Source organism: Rhinoderma darwinii, chromosome 1, assembly GCF_050947455.1.
Source record: "Rhinoderma darwinii isolate aRhiDar2 chromosome 1, aRhiDar2.hap1, whole genome shotgun sequence".
Lineage (NCBI taxonomy): Eukaryota > Metazoa > Chordata > Amphibia > Anura > Rhinodermatidae > Rhinoderma > Rhinoderma darwinii.
The window spans coordinates 207,932,952-207,950,169 of record NC_134687.1 but is presented as its reverse complement, the minus strand read 5'-3'; the positions used below and the strand labels follow the sequence as shown (position 1 = coordinate 207,950,169).

The 17,218-nt window shown below is 44.3% G+C and overlaps 1 protein-coding gene across 2 annotated transcripts; it reads right to left on the bottom strand.

The window, feature by feature from the left end:
• Window positions 1–621: 621 nt before the first annotated feature.
• STBD1 (starch binding domain 1) lies at window positions 622–16,704 on the bottom strand. Of its 2 annotated transcripts, none has more exons than XM_075849826.1 (2): window positions 15,529–16,704; window positions 622–1,372 (listed from the first exon to the last, which is right to left on the bottom strand). In XM_075849826.1, the coding sequence occupies exons 1-2, from the start codon at window positions 16,664–16,666 to the stop codon at window positions 717–719; spliced, it is 1,794 nt and encodes a 597-aa protein (XP_075705941.1). In that variant the 5' UTR covers window positions 16,667–16,704; the 3' UTR covers window positions 622–716. The 2 variants fall into 2 exon arrangements, with proteins under 2 accessions (XP_075705941.1, XP_075705942.1); XM_075849827.1 differs by having other exon boundaries at window positions 15,760–16,704.
• Window positions 16,705–17,218: the final 514 nt, after the last annotated feature.

Genomic DNA, 17,218 nt, shown 5'->3' with positions numbered 1-17,218 from the left:
TGAGGCTTGCAAAAGTACAACTGGGCGTGTTGAAAAGTAAAAGTACAACTGGGCGTGTATTATGTGCGTACATCGGGGCGTGTTTACTACTTTTACTAGCTGGGCGTTCTGATGAGAAGTATCATCCACTTCTCTTCAGAACACCCAGCTTCTGGCAGTGCAGATCTGTGACGTCACTCACAGGTCCTGCATCGTGTCGGCACCAGAGGCTACAGTTGATTCTGCAGCAGCATCAGCAGGTAAGTAGCTACATCGACTTACCTGCAAACGCCGATGCTGCTGCAGAATAATCTGTAGCCTCTGGTGCCGACACGATGCAGGACCTGTGAGTGACGTCACAGATCTGCACTGCCAGAAGCTGGGCGTTCTGAAGAGAAGTGGATGATACTTCTCTTCAGAGCGCCCAGCTAGTAAAAGTAGTAAACACGCCCCGATGTACGCACATAATACACGCCCAGTTGTACTTTTACTTTTCAACACGCCCAGTTGTACTTTTGCAAGCCTCATTTGCATAAATACGAAAATGGTCATAACTTGGCCAAAAATGCTCGTTTTTTAAAAATAAAAACGTTACTGTAATCTACATTGCAGCGCCGATCTGCTGCAATAGCAGATAGGGGTTGCAAAATCTGGTGACAGAGCCTCTTTAAGCAGTCAGGGGACTAGGTATAAGCTCTACATACGAAGCACAATGGTTCCTTCTGATGTCCGGTTTATTAAGGGTAGCCCCAACACAGTTGAGTTTCAATATCTTCATGTGCAATCTTCAAAAACCTATTGTTACATTCTTCCCAGCGTTTAATCTTTCCATTTTCAACCATTACAAGTTTCCATGCCACATTGGTGTCTGCAGGCAATGTGATGGAACGTGACCAAAAGTCACCATTGCGAGAGGTCAGAGGGACATACGACCCCCATTTACCAAAATTCTCATGATCTCCGGTGACTGCAATAAATTGTGAGTCAGAGTTTGTGATGTAATGAACTTTGAAGACAAAATTTACATTTTGAGGCATTGGCTGAATAGTAGCAACCTTTTTTGTCTTCTGATGGTCAATTTCATGAATATTTGACTCCGACAGATTGTCTAAAGAGGTCTTCTCATTTGGGTTTGAAACTTTGAGACCAGACATCTCTTTTTCCTGGTTGGACAAAAGTGGCATTGAATTGCATTTATCCACTGCTGAATTTTCCAGACCAGTTCCTAATTTTTGGACATCTGATATTTCTCCTCGAGTGGATTCGTTTAAATGGATAGCAAAAACATTAGCATTATCAAGTGAACCAGCAGACTCCTCTTGCATAAACGGATTGGGAACAATGTTACCATCATCACTTGATGCATTGATAAATACATTCTTCAATGGACAACCTAGGGGACAAAACAAACATCATGAGAATGATACTTAAGCTATAGATGTTCAGCATACCAAATACAATAAACCATAAAACACACCACTGCATTCTTACTATATATAGTAAATATAAAAAGGGAAAAAAAAAAAAAATAGCAATTTCTAACCCATGATCTAAGATGGTGGATTTACAAAAAAAAAGTGAAAAAATGTATTTGGTGGTTATTACTAATAAAAGTTATAGCTTCTAGCCAGTTTGCTGCATTGATAGTCAACATGCTTACTAAACACAAACGTCCATGCATAGTCTGGTATTGCAGCACAGGTTAATTCCCCACCAAGTGAATAGGGCAGAGCCGCAAAATACTCCTTATACCAGGATGGAAACAACACAAACAAGTTAGTGCCTGGTTAGCCAACTCACTATGGATGTACACTTCCGAAGTAAAGAAATTTTAACTTATCCGGTTACTTGCCATAAACTACAGGTATGGAATTACAATTTGTATTGGATTTTCTATTCACTTTTGGTAGATTTGTTTCCTCTAATCCGAGTAGAATGTGTAATCTGATTTTGACAAACTGTACAGTACACAAGACTATAGAGCTTTGGGTCATGTCATCTGCTAATACAGAGAAAGTACTACAAAGTCCAAATTGCATCATTTATAAACTGGTTAAACAGTAATAGTCTCAGTACAGATCCCTGAGGTACGCCACTTAAAAATCAGTCCTTGAAAATATGACCCATCATGAATGTACTTTAGGCCAATCTTTTATTTCATACAAGTTTTACGAGAGAGATTTAAAGGTTCCGGTTTACTACTTCATGAATAGCAAATAAATTTGTTTGACCATGACTTTCCTAAGGCCGGGTTTACACGAGCGTGTGCGTTTTGCGCACGCCAAAAACGCAGCGTTTTGTGTGCACAAAAGGCACTTAACAGCTCCGTGTGTCATCAGCGTATGATGCGCGGCTGCGTGATTTTTGCGCAGCCGCTATCATGACACTCCGTTTGGATGTTTGTAAACAGAAAAGCACGTGGTGCTTTTGTTTACATTCAGAGTTTGACAGCTGTTGCGCGAATCACGCTGTACGCACGGAAGTTCTTCCGTGTGACATGCGTGATTTTCACGCACCCATTGACTTCAATGGGTGCGTGATGCACGAAAAATGCTGAAATATAGAACATGTCGTGAGTTTTACGCAGTGGACTCACGCTGCGCAAAACTCACGGACTGTCTGCACAGCCCCAAAGACTAGTATAGGTCCGTGCGACCCGCGTGAAAAGCACGCGCGTCGCACGGACGAAAATCACGCTCATGTAAATGAGGCCTTAAAGAGGCTCTGTCACCAGATTTTGCAACCCCTATCTGCTATTGCAGCAGATAGGCGCTGCAATGTAGATTACAGTAACGTTTTTATTTTTAAAAAACGAGCATTTTTGGCCAAGTTATGACCATTTTCGTATTTATGCAAATGAGGCTTGCAAAAGTACAACTGGGCGTGTTGAAAAGTAAAAGTACAAGTGGGCGTGTATTATGTGCGTACATCGGGGCGTGTTTACTACTTTTACTAGCTGGGCGTTGTGTATAGAAGTATCATCCACTTCCCTTCACAACGCCCAGCTTCTGGCAGTGCAGACACAGCCGTGTTCTCCAGAGATCACGCTGTGACGTCACTCACAGGTCCTGCATCGTGTCGGCACCAGAGGCTACAGTTGATTCTGCAGCAGCATCTGCGTTTGCAGGTAAGTCGATGTAGCTACTTACCTGCAAATGCTGATGCTGCTGCAGAATCAACTGTAGCCTCTGGTGCCGACACGATGCAGGACCTGTGAGTGACGTCACAGATCTGGACTGCCAGAAGCTGGGCGTTCTGAAGGGAAGTGGATGATACTTCTCATCAGAACGCCCAGCTAGTAAAAGTAGTAAACACGCCCCGATGTACGCACATAATACACGCCCACTTGGACTTTTACTTTTAAACACACCCACTTGGACTTTTGCAAGCCTCATTTGCATAAATACGAAAATGGTCATAACTTGGCCAAAAATGCTCGTTTTTTAAAAATAAAAACGTTACTGTAATCTACATTGCAGCGCCGATCACAGGCAATAGCAGATAGGGGCTGAAAAATCTGGTGACAGAGCCTCTTTAAAGTCATGATGGTTACTTGTGACAATTTAATATGATCTCGCCGCTTACAGTAGATTTAAACTTACTAGCCTAAATGATCAGGCTTAGCCCTTGAACCCATCTAAAAATAGGGATAACAACCTTTTAACCAGTCAATTCGTAGCTGCTCGAACAGGCAAGATCAAAATAAGTATCAATTTCACCCGTTTAACCCCTCAGAATCTGAGGGGTTTTGGAGGGAGGGAGAGGGCTCCCTCTCACCCCACCAGCTATAACATCGCAGGGTGCCGTTGGCTTCTATGGCAGCCGGGAGCCTAATAAGGGCCCCCAGGTCTGCCTCTAGTTAATGCCATCTAGGCCATGCCGCGGGCCGCCCGCAAATTGTAGGACATGCACATGGCCGCCGTCATTGTTTTCAATGAGCCCGGACCGCTGAAGACGGCCGTAATAGGACATGCCCGGTCTTTCTGCGGTGCGGGTTCCCGGGCCGTGCAAAGACCGCAAAAACTACGGTCGTGTGCATGGGGCCGCAATTCTCCCGTGGCCGCAAAAACACATTCGTGTGAATGTGGCCTTACTCATAGGACAAATGACACACATGCAAGACTCAAAGACAGGACACAGAATGCACATGCACCACTCACACATAGAACGCACAACCGTTACTTACACCACACATGAGACTGAGACACAGACACACACAGTCTCTTTTCCAATTGGTCCCACTGCCCCGGGCGGCTGGTGATATGTCCCGCTGTCAACTAACTGCAGCCTCAGGACGTAGATACATTTCAACCAAATTCTGAAGCAGGGAGCCATCAGCTCCCTGCTTTATAATTAATTCAGAGCGGAGGAGCTCCTCTGCTCGCCGAGGACTCCCCGGGCACAGCTCTACTTTTAAGTGGCTACTCGAGTGGAATACCCGTTGCTGACTCAGTCACTGTCCATATATGGAGTGACATCAGGGCTTCCCTCTAGGAGCAGAATCCCCAGCCTATGCTCACTGGGATTCCGCTCCAAGAGAGTGCCAATGGTGCTATCTAAAGGGGTGTGGCACTATCTACAAGGGCACTAGCCCTAGGGGCAGATAAGGGGGCATTATTCTGTATAAGGGCAGCTAGGGAGGCATTGTACTGTATGGGGGCATTATTCTGTATAGGGAAATTGTACTGTATGGAGAAGCTATAGGGGCATTATACTGCATGGGGGCCTCTGTATGGGCATTGTACTACATGGTGGAAACGATGGGGTAGTATACTGTGTGGTGGCAGCTATAGTGGCAGTACAGTGTGGGAGGCACTACGGGAGCATGATACTGTGTGGGAGGCACTACGGGTGCATGATACTGTGTGGGCTGAACCTGGTGTGTATGGGCGAGGATTGAGTAGGTTTAGGGACATGGCTTAAAAGAAAAAAAATTGCTGGGTGCAGAGTCCGTTGTCCCTCTGATACTTCAAAGTTGGGAGGTATGGAATACCTACATGCTGCAACAAAACAGTGCTCTCAAGTTAGGTTTGCCCTGTCCACCTTACGATTTAGTGCTGAAGAAAAAAATAAAAAAATAAAAAGCCAGATGGGCAGACCGGCCCTGGTAGGAGGGTTCGCTCCATCTATACCAAAGTTGTGTCAGAGTCCGTCAAAGGCTTAAAGGGATCCTGTCATCACCATCTTACCTTTTAAAAACGTCCTGACCCTGTAGTGCCCGCTGCTGTCCATAGTGCATTGATGTGTTCTTCTCTCCGTTCTTCTTCTTGCTCGAAATATAGCCATTAAAAGTTACCGCCTTTTATGCTAATTCATTTTAGCTTTGTGACGTACAATCTTGACTCCGCCCACGTACGCCGCCTGTACAGCCCTAATTGCCGAACTCTCGGTTCACATCTCGCGCATGCGTGCCTCACCACCTTCCCTGCTTCATTCATATTTAACTGGGCATGCGCCGCGCGGGTACACACCCCGCTCGCTTCGTTCACTCAGCTGTCAGGAGACGGGGGCTGGATTAGAAGAGGAACCGACGGCATATGATGACGTCACACAGAGCGCCGAGCATGCGCAGTCCAATAATGTGAGAACATCTACTTTACAGTCTCAATGCGCAAGCGCGGGATTTCATGTGCAGTGGAGTGTGAGAAGCTGTCAATCAACAACAAGGAGGCGGAGCCAACTCTGAAACACCGGAGGAAGGAAAATCTGACTCTTTTTGAGTGAAGATTTGACTCTTGTGGTCATTTGCATACGGCGCGGGTCTACTGAAAACCGGAATACTAAAGGTACAGAGCCGACTTAACTTATTTATAGGTTAGTTAACAATGATTTTTCACCCACTTTCAAAGGGTATTGCAGGCTTCATACCGAAAATGCTGATGACAGGATCCCTTTAAAGAGGGTGTGTCACTAGTTTAGTAATGCCCTGTCTCCTAGCTAATCTAATATGTGCTGTAACACTGATCATGCTAGTGAAAATTGTGTCACAAAACATTTTAAAAGTGAAGCGCTTTTTTTCTAAATATGCAAATGAGCCTATAGGGCATTAACACCAGTGATACTCCTGAGGAGGAGCTACCTCACAGCCTCTGACGCCATCCTATCAGCATGAATATGCAGTACTAGAGTCTCTGGCTGAAGGGAAGGGGGATCACTTCAAACAGCCATATCTCCAGCTGTGTACCACCTAGAACACCAGTTCTGGCATCACAAAAACACGAGATTCTAGGGCTGGGTGATTTTGCCAAAAAATAAAATCTAGATTTCACTTCAACACTTTGGGCTATTTTTGATTTGAATCTCTATTTTCTTATTATTTTTTTTTTCTGTTTATTTAACAGTAATACCAAGATATAATTTAATTTATATAAAGAAAATTGAACACCTATTGCTATAATTATTGTACCCAACTTTTAACCTCTGGAAATACTTTATTTTATCATAAATACAATTGGAAAAAATATATAATCTATAATCATTCAGGAACTGTGTACACCAACATCCCTCTGTTCCAGTCACCACCTCAGCCGGTCTCCGACACGAGAGAGAGAGGAATGGATTTAATTTGTCAGGGTAGATAGTGCCACACCACCTTGCAGATAGTACCCCCACGTAGATCATACCCCACCTTGTAGATCGCACCCCCAGCCCCCTTGCAGATCGCAGCACATCTGCATCCCTGGCCAGAGGTTGCCGACGCTTTGGCCGGGGATTGAGCTCCTAGTGGGAGCTACGGCGGGGCGATTTATTAGGGATGGGGGTTGTGGTATGCGATCTACAAGGTACAAGAGGATGTGGTGTTATCTATATAGTGGTGCGATCTGCAAGCGGGTGCTATCTACAGCAGTGCGATCTAGAAGGGGGGATTGTGGTGGTGCGATTGCAAGCAGGTGCTATCTACAGCAGCGTGATTTACAAGGGGGGGTGCAATCTACAAGGTACAAGGGGGGAGTGGTGCGATCTGCAAGCAGGTGCCATCTACAGCGGGGCGGTATCTGAAGGGCGGCGTGGCTATGTACTAGGAGTCCCTGCTTCCCCACTGAACTACTGTTCTGTACCGTATCATTTTGTTCAGTACAGCAGTTCAATGGGGAAGCAGAGGGAGTGGGGCAGACCAGGAAGTGACGAGGCGGAGCCTCCCCTTGCAGCTCAGCGCCACTAAAGAATAGATTCTACGATTGTTAAAAAACAGAATCGCGAAAGTGCTTAAGGGCGAAAACATTTGATCACCCAATCTTTCATATGACACAGGATCATAGTTCTAGCTGTAAAACAACTGGATATCACCAGTTGAAGACAGCCTGGAATGGAAGCGGTGTACTATATGATCACACTACGTTGCTGGGCAGGGAAGGGGGAGATTCTGCATGCGGATTGGACAGCGTCATATAGAAAACATTACACTGCCCAGAGTGAAAAGAGTCACCTCCTATTTGGCAAGTATAGCCAAATTATCATATTTAGAAAAATGCTCCGTTTTGCAAATAACCTTTGAGGGGGGGAAAAAAAAATAAAAAATTATATATATATATATATATATATAGATCACTGTAGTTATCAGCATTATAGCACCTATTAGATTAGTTAGGAGATAGGGCATCAAACCCTTCCGGCACCTTGACGTAACTGCACGCCCAGAAAAGCAGTTACATTCTGCACCTTGACCTGCAGTTACATCTGGGCTTTAACAGTTAACCACGTGGCGCTACACTGCAGCGGCGGTTAACTATGCATGGTGTCTGCCCTGCTCTCCCTGTTGCCGATCAGTGACCCATCGCCGCTGATATCAGCAATTAACCCCTTAGATGCAATCGATTAAGATCGCCGCATTTAGGGGGTTTGTAGCACATCGGCATCCCCCATGGTCTGCTGATGGCTTGCATGGTTACCGGAGGCCAGACAGGCTTCCGTACATGGCAGACCCGGAGGCCATTGTGAGGACAGGCCTCCGGCTGGTCCTCATAGGCTTCCTATTACATCAGTGTCAAACTGACCTAGGTAGTGTAATGTATTCTAACAGCAATCAGTGCTGCAAGTCTTCGAAGTCCAAAAAAAAAAAAAGCCATGCCAGAATCACTATTTTTTTTGGTCACCACCTCTCCCAAAACAAACAAAAAAAGTAAAAAAAAGAGTGTACCCCAAAATAGCAACAATAAAAATGACAGCTTATAACACAAAAAATAAGCCCTCACCGCTCAATCTACCAAAAAAGAAAGTTATGGCTCTCGGAAGGTGGTGAAACAAAACCATTTTTTTTTTATTTTTTTAAACAAATGGTTTTTACTTTGTAAAAGTAGTAAAATATTAAAAAAAAATATATATATATATATATATATATATATATATATATATATATATATATATAAAAATAATTTGGTATCACTGTTTTGAGTCGGGAGAAAAAAAAAAGAAAAAGAAAAAGAGAAGAGGAATCGCAGTTTTTCACAATTTCATCCTGCAAAGATTTTTATTTTCAGTTTCCAAGTACATTAAAGAGGCTCTGTCAACATTATAAGTGCCCTATCTTGTACATAATGTGATTGGCGCCGTAATGTAGATTACAGCAGTGTTTTTTATTTAGAAAAAAACTATCTATTTTCACCAAGTAAGGAGCGATTTTAGCTTTATGCTAATGACTTTCTTAATAGACAACTGGGCGTGTTTTTATATTTGACCAAGTGGCGTTGTGGAGAGAAGTGTATGACGCTGACCAATCGGTGACCAATCAGCGTCATACACTTCCCCCATTCATTGTACAGAGTGATCCTTCGTTGTTCACTATGTGCAGCCACATACACCCACATTAACGTTACTGAAGTGTCCTGACAGTGAATAGACATCGCATCCAGCTAGGATGAGATGTCTATTGACAAGCCCGACACGTCGGTAACGTTTGTGGGACTTACAGCACAGCAAGCGTAATCTCGCGAGATCTCGCTGTAAATGACAGCACAGCGTGATCTCGATGTGATGTGTGAGTAAGTCACACACACACACGTTACCGAAGTGTCGGGATTGTGACTAGACATCCTGTCCTGGCTGGAGGTGATGTCTATTCACTGTCGAGACACTTCAGTAATGTTAATGTGCGAGTATGTCATGCACATAGTGAACGACGCAGAATCACTATGTGTAGAGTAAATGAATGGGGAGAAGTGTATGATGCTGATTGGTCAGCGTCGTCCACTTGGTCAAAAGTAATAACATGCCCAGTTGTCTATTAAGAAAGTCATTTGCATAAAGCTAAAATCGCTCATAACTTTGTGAAAACAGATAGTTTTTCTAAATAAAATAAAAAGAAACTGCTGTAATCTACATTACAGCGCCGATCACATGTGGTGACAGAGCCTCTTTAAATGGTTCTCTAAATGACGTCAATAGAAACTACAACTCCTCCCGCAAAAAAATAAGCCCTTACACCACTATTGATGGGGAAAAAAAAAAAAAAGGCACTTGGAAAGCGGGGAGGACAAAACCAAAACTAAAAAGCAGAAAATAGATCAGTCCTGAAAGGGTGAATTAATTTATAATGAAAAATATTTATGGCCACATGTGGGGTATGGCCATACTCGGGAGAAATTGCCTTACAAATGTGCTTTTTCCTCTTACCCTTTGTGAAAATGAAAAAATTAAACATTTTAGTGGAAAAAAAAATATTTTGCTATTCATTTTCACGGCGTAATTCCAATAAATTTTACAAAAGACATATGGGGGTCTAAATGCTCACTACACCCATAAGGAATCTGTATAGGGGTATAGTTTCCCAAATGGGGTCACTTTTGGGGTGTTTCCACTATTTTGGTCTCACGGGCTTTGCAAATGCCACATGAAACCCAAAAACCATTCCAGCAAAATCTGAGCTCCAAAAGCAAAATATTGCTTCTTCCCTTCTAAGCCGCCCTGCTGTGGGTCCAAACAGCAGTTTATTACCACATATGGCATATTGCCGTAATCAGGAGGAATTGCTTTACAAATGTTGGGATTCTCTTTCCTTTATTCCTTGCAAAAATTAAACATTTCTATGTTTTAAAAAAAAAAAAGAAAAAAAAAAAGTTGATGTTCATTTTCACAGGCTAACTCCAATAGATATAACTGTGGGGTCAAGATGCTAACTTTACCCCTAGATGAATTCCTTGAGGGGTGTAGTCTCCAAAACTGGGTCACTATTAGGGCTGATTTATACGAACGTGATATACGTCCGTGCAACGCGCGTGATTTTCACGCGCCTCGCATGGACCTATATTAGTCTATGGGGCCGTGCAGACAGTCCTTGATTTTTACGCAGCGTGAGTCCACTGCGTAAAACTCACGACAGGACCTATATTTCTGCGTTTTTTCGTGCATCACGCACCCATTGAAGTCAATGGGTGCGTGAAAATCACATGCACCACACGGAAGCACTTCCGTGGGACACGCGTGATTCGCACAACAGCAGTCAAAAGTATGTTTGCAAACAGAAAAGCACCACGTGCTTTTCTGTTTACAAACATCCAAACAGAGTGTCATAATGATGGCGGCTGCGCGAAAATCACGCAGTCGTGCATCCTATGTGATGCCACACGGAGCTGTAACGTTCCTTTTGCGCACGCAAAACGCACGCGCTCGTGTAAATCCGCCCTTCGGGGGTTTCCACTGTTTTGGCACCACAAGACCTCTACAAACCTGACATGGTGCCTAAACTATATTCTAATAAAAAAGGAGGCCCCAAAATCCACTAGGTGCTCCTTTCTTTCAGAGGCCTGTGTTTCAGTCCATTAGCACACTAGGGCCACATGTGGGGTATTTCTAAAAACTGCAGAAACTGGGCAATAAATATTGGAGTTACATTTCTCTGGTAAAACGGTCACAGGAGAAAAAAAATAAAAAATAAAATAAAAAAAAGGAAAAAAAATTACAATTGCATTTTGGCAAAAAAAATAAAAAATTTTACATTTCTCCTCTACTTTGCTTTATTTCCTGTGAAACACCTAAAAGGTTAAGAAACTTTCTGAATGCGGTTTTGAATACTTTGAGGGGTGCAGTTTTTAAAATGGGGTGATTTATTGGGGGATTCTAATATATACAGCCCTCAAAACCACTTCAGAACTAAACTGGTACCTGTAAAAATAGCCCATTGAAATTTTCTTGAAAATTTGAGAAATTGCTGCTAAAGTTCTAAGCCTTGTAACGTCCTAGAAAAATAAAAGGACGTTCAAAAAAACTATGCCAACATAAAGTAGACATATGGGAAATGTTAACTAGTGACTATTTTGTGGTATTACTATTTGTTTTACAAGCAGATACATTAAAATTTAGAAAAATGCAAATTTTTAAACATTTCTCTAAATTCGTGTTTCACCAATATTGAATTTAAGCGACCAAATTTTTCCACTATCATAAAATACAATATGTCGTCATGAGAAAATCTCAGAATCGCTTGGATAGCTAAAAGCATTCAAGTTATTACCACATAAAGTGACATGTCAGATTTGAAAAAAATAAAATAAAATTACAAAAAAAAAAAATAGTTTGTGCCACAAAGCCAAAACAGGCTGCGTCCTGAGGGGGTTAATGGTATATGCTGAGGATAGACCAGGGGTCTCGGATACGCGGCACGCATCCGGCCACCTGAAGATGTCATCTGCGGCCCGCGGGGCACCCTCGGGAGAGGACACAGCAGGCCAAAAGGACTAATCCGCTGGCAGATGACGAAGCCCCCGACTTATACTAGCGCTCTGCTCCAAGACTCCTGCTCTGAGGAAGCCCCTGACATCACTGTCCATATATGGACAGTGATGTGAGGAGCAAGGCTGGAGTCCCAGGCAGAGCACTAGAAGCACTCTGCCCGGGACGCCGGCACTGGGGTTGCCCCCGACATCACTGTCCATATATGGACAGTGATGTCAGGGACAACAGAGTTCCAGAGCAGAGCCTATACTAGCGCTCTGCGGCGCCAGCTCTGGGGTTGCCCCTGACATCACATTTCAGTCCAGGAGGATCCCGACCTCACTGTCTATGGAAAGTGAAATCAGGGGCTCCGCCAGCAGAGGAATTTCCGGCCTAAGTGTCGGCAATGCTCTGCCTAGGGTTTCCACTCATAGAGGGAGCCGCAAAGGAGCCATCTACAGGGGTGTGAGTGCGGTGCACACTCTATAGGTGGTGTGTGGTATTATCTACAGAGGGCACTGTGGCATCATCTACAGAGGGCACCATCTTCATATTCTTGTGTCTCCCAAATGCTGCCAACTGAGCAGCCAGACTACATTTAGCGACACAAACTGGATTGTTAAAATAAGCACGTGGAGTAAACTCTTAAATACCTGTTAAGTTTAAACCTAGTGCTATTATAGTAATGTAGTATTATTATAGTAATATAGTAGTATTGTTATAGTAGTTCAAATAACTAATTGATTAATAATTTTGTACTGTATCAAGTTTGAAAGTAATGCGGCCCATCAACTTCACATTTTTTTCTATGTGCGGCCCACTTACCCGGACGAGCTTGAGACCCCTGGGATAGCCCACCGGAAAACCCCTTTTTACCATAATGAAGTAGATATTATTAAAGACTTTAAGATTTGTTTTATTAGTATAACAAAATATAGGTCATAAACGTTTTTTTTTTGTACATGATTATAGGGGCAGCCATTGTGCCTGAGCTGCTGCTCTGGGCTGTTAACAGTAGTTCAGAGATTTTCTTATGGACGTAAGAAATCTCAGTCAGAAAAATTGAGAAAACAACCTATTGATTTCTATGGGAGTGTGACAGCGGTCACTGTGCAGGATGGGAGAAAAGCGGTCGTCTCATCGTCGTCGTCGTCGTCCCCCCCCCATCATCTACTGTAAACTGATCCAGTGTTGCCTGCTTCCATCTTTAAAATAGGGGTATTAATATTTCATTGTGAGGGTATGTTCACACAACCTATTTTCGGAAGTTTTTTGGGCCGTAAAATCGGAAGCAAAACGCCTCCAAACATCTGCCCATTGATTTTAATGGGAAAACGGCGTTCTGTTCCGACGGAGCGTATTTCACGCGTAAAAAAACGGCCGCGAAAAAGAAGTGCAGGACACTTCTTGGGACGTTTTTTGGAGCAGATTTCCATAGACTATTGATAAAAGCTCCAAAAAACGCTGCGAAAATCGCGAGTGGCACAAAAGACGTCTGAAAATCAGGAGCTGTTTTCTCTTGAAACCAGATCCGTATTTTGAGAAGTTTTTGACTCTGTGTGTGAACATACCCTAATCCTGCCTGTGACGAGAGGAGTGCTGAAAGTGATAGATCTCTGCAGAATAGCATCAGCCAATTGCAGGGGTCAGCAACCTTTGGCATGCCTGTTGTGCAACTACAATCCCCAGTATGCCTTGACTAGGGATGTCACGATACCAGAATTTTCACTTAGATACCGATACTTCGTGTAGTATTACAATATTCTATAACAAAACGCTACTTTTGGCAACAATAAAAAAAAAAAAAAAGGTCGGTTTTCTGATGAATTTTGAACCTCCATGTGCCTCACATGAATATTAATTAACCCCATCATGTTCCTAAGTCATAATGGACAACATTGGGTTAATGTGTGAGGTACACTATGGGGTTAATTACCATTAATGGGAGGCAAACGGAGGTTTAAAATTCATAACCGCTCGTGCCTCCCATTAATATGTGAAAGAAAGCAGTTTTTTTATTTTATAACAGCACAAACATGAATGACGCTATAAATGTGTTATTACGGTCGCGACTATACCAAATGCGTATATTTTATGTATTGAGGCTTATTTTAATTGTAATGTGTGGGTTTTTTTAAATTTATTTAACATTACTTTATTTTTTCACTTTTTTTTATTTTTAAACTTGAATGTGCTGGCATACATCTATGGTATGGCGTTCAATCACGTCACAGGAATTTCCTGTGACACGATCCAAAGGGCATTCCCCCTTCTCATTTTTCCCTGAATGCTGCGCTCAGCTTTGATCGCAGCATTCAGGGGACTAGCGGCAGAGATGAGAGGTTTCTCTGATCTCCGCGGCAGGGCTGAAGTTGTGCAATACAGCCTTTGCCCCGCTCCTGATAATAAGTGCGCGAGCACAGTCAGCATGAGGTGATGCGGCCGGCGCTGCACTAATGAGCGGTGGTGCAGGCACTGAAGACAGAACATGGTGGTGTTCTGCAGTGTGCCCGCCACGTTCTGTCTTCAGTGCCGCCGCTCATTAGTGCAGCGCTGGTCGCATCACATCATGCTGACCGCACGCACACTTCTCAGGAGCAGGGCAATGGCTGTATTACACAGCCACAGCCCCGTTCATACATTCATGTATTACTACACTAAGCTGTGCGGCTACAGCTTAGTATAGAAATAAACGAAAAAACGGTTATCTAACTATTTCAGGGTGCACTGTATCGAAACAGTATCGAAGTTTTGTGCATCCCTAGCCCTGACAGCCTTTGGCGGGAATAATAAAGCCCAAGGCTGTCAGGCATACCTCCCAACTTTCAAGCATCGAAAAGAGGGACAACCGATGCGGCGCATGTAGGGTTGTAAATATTTTCCTTTAAGCCATGCCTCTAGCCCTGCCCAAACCCCACCCACAGTATCATGCTCCCATAATGCCTTCCCACAGTATAATACCCCATAGAACCCTCCCCAACACCGTATAATACCCCATAGTGCCTCACACACAGTATAATGCGTAATAGCTGACCCCGCACAGTACAATGCCCCCATAGAGTATAAAGCCAACACAATGCCCCACAGCTGTCCCTATACAGCATTTTTTGCCATAGCTGCCCCCACACACTATAATGCCCACACACATTTCCGCTTACAGTATAATGTCCCATAGTACCACAATACCCCTGAAGAGTGCCCACATAGATGGTGTCCAAATAATGCCACAGTGCCCATGTAGATCGTGCCTTGAATATATCGCCACCCTGCCTGTAGAAAGCGCTAACCTCCACTATAGGTCGCACCATTGAGGCTCCCTCTAGGACTCCCAAGCTACAGCATCGCCCACGCTGTGGCCTTGAATTCCGCTCATGGAGAGTGACATCAGGGGCTCCCTCTAGGAGCGGAATATGGACAGGGACATCAACAGCTTTTCCAAGACAGTAGTCCCTGGCCAGAGAGCTTGCACTGCTCTGGCCCAGGACTCCATAGTTGAATGCTGAAGCAGGGAGCTGACGGCTGAGGGCACAGATACATTTGAGACTGGGACATACCACCGGCCGCCCGGGACAGGTATGCTGGGAGTTGTAACTGACACTATTCCCCTCTCAAGCCGTCAATGCAACTGCAGCGCACCGATTGCTTGCCATGGTGTCTAATAAAGGCACAGTACCATACGAGTGTGGCAGTGCCCAGTACAGCTGCTCAGACCCATTTAAGTGCGTACTTCAATATAATATAGCACTTTAAAAGCCGTAAGGAAAAAAAATAAAAATAATTAAAAACACATTTCCATCCCCTCTTCCTTGGATCTGAGGAAAATCAGCACCTCTAGGGTGCAGCAGTCCTCAATTTCTGTCTATTTTCAAATACAAAATATAGTAAAACATAATTACAACCCACCTGTTGCATCTTCTGCTGCTTGATTTGCTCCATTCGCTTCTCCATTTTCAGTGACACCATTCTGATTGACATTAACTGGTGGCAGACATTCTTTACCCGGTCTATCCTCATGCTCGGTCATGCTTGCATGGCTGGAGTCATCTAATAGTTTCAGAGCCCCAGGTTTCTCTGTTATTAGTGTAGGAAGTATCACTTCTCCATTGGCCTGAACCACTGCTCGATCTACATTACCTTGAGGGTGCTCATGTCCATTGGCTTTAGGATCCTGTGTCTTTGGGACATCTGTAGGGAGCTCCTCCATGTCAGCCTGTGAGCCCTCTGTCTTTGGGACATCTGTAGTGAGCTCCTCCATGTCAGCCTGTGAGCCCTCGGTCTTTGGGAGAGCTGTAGAGTGTTCCTCTATGTCAGCCTGTGAGTCCTCGGTCTTTGGGAGAGCTGTAGAGTGTTCCTCTATGTCAGCCTGTGAGTCCTCGGTCTTTGGGAGAGCTGTAGAGTGTTCCTCTATGTCCGCCTGTGAGTCCTCGGTCTTTGGGACAGCTGTAGAGTGCGCCTTTAGGTTGCCACGTAGCTTCTCTTTCATTGGGACATGGTTTTTTTGCTCCTGTACATCGCCTCGTAGCTCCCCTTTTGTTGGGACTTCGGTGAGCGGATCTACTACATTGGCCAGCACGTGCACGTTTAGAGGAACAGGAGCTGCATCGCTTTGTACGTCTTCAGGACGTTCCACATCAGACGGTCCTGCTTTGTCTTTCGGCTGCTGTTCTTTCTCCGCTTGGTAAACTTCTGTCTTTACAACCCCATTTCCTTGCATTTCCCGGCAGGGAACCTCTTGCTCGCTTGAAGGAGGGTTATACGTTTCAGGACCAGCTGCATTGAGCTTGGACTCCCGGAGTGCAGCCAGAGGACTGTGTTTGGACTCCACTCTCTCCGGGGTCACAGTCGTGGCTTCTACCGCCTCTTCATTCTGCACCGGAACCTCTGGTCCTTTTCCCTCTCCGCTTTCCCTGTACCAGATCCAGGCGAAAATCGCCGTCAATATACCCAACACCAGAACTGGCCACATGCTGCTGCGTGATCCGGAGACTTGCTTTCCTTGTACGGGACTCTGTGACTGAAGAGCAGCAGCCGCTTGCACCATACCAGATCCACCCAGTACATGCACTGAGCAAAGTGACCAGCTGTCTCCTCCCATCCACTTATTAGAGGATCAGCTGCTGCCAGTGAGATCACACCCCTCCCTGAACCAGATCACTTACAGGATCAACTTACCTCCAAAGACTGCCATCACAACGGATCATAGTGCAAGGGAATGATCCGGAACACTGCTGGAAGACAAATCCAAGTTATGTAACCAGCTTATCATTAGGAAAAACAGGTCATCAGGCAATTCAGTTATTTGTTGCCTATCTCTTCAGAGATGTATATAACCTATTCCAAAAATATGAGTTTGCACTTTGAGATTCGCCTGTGCAGTGACATACTTGGAACAGGTCCCAGAGAGGGGATCAGTTTTATTATTTAGGAAGTTTTAAGCCAAGCTCAGACGTGCCGTAACTAGAAACTGCCTTCTATTCAAGTAAATAGGATTTTTCAAAATCCCATAATGTGCTAAAGAATAAATCTGTGTGGATTTCAGGACGTGCTACAAACGTCCGCTGTATGCCCTAGCCCATGCCGAATGTTGCAACTT

Coding starts and splice junctions, on each gene's coding strand:
- STBD1 (XM_075849826.1), bottom strand. CDS start 16,666: ATGGTGCAAGCGGCTGCTGCTCTTCAGTCACAGAGTCCCGTACAAGGA. Junction 1,373..15,528: donor AGCAGCAGAAGATGCAACAG/GTGGGTTGTAAT, acceptor TTTGTCCCCTAG/GTTGTCCATTGAAGAATGTA.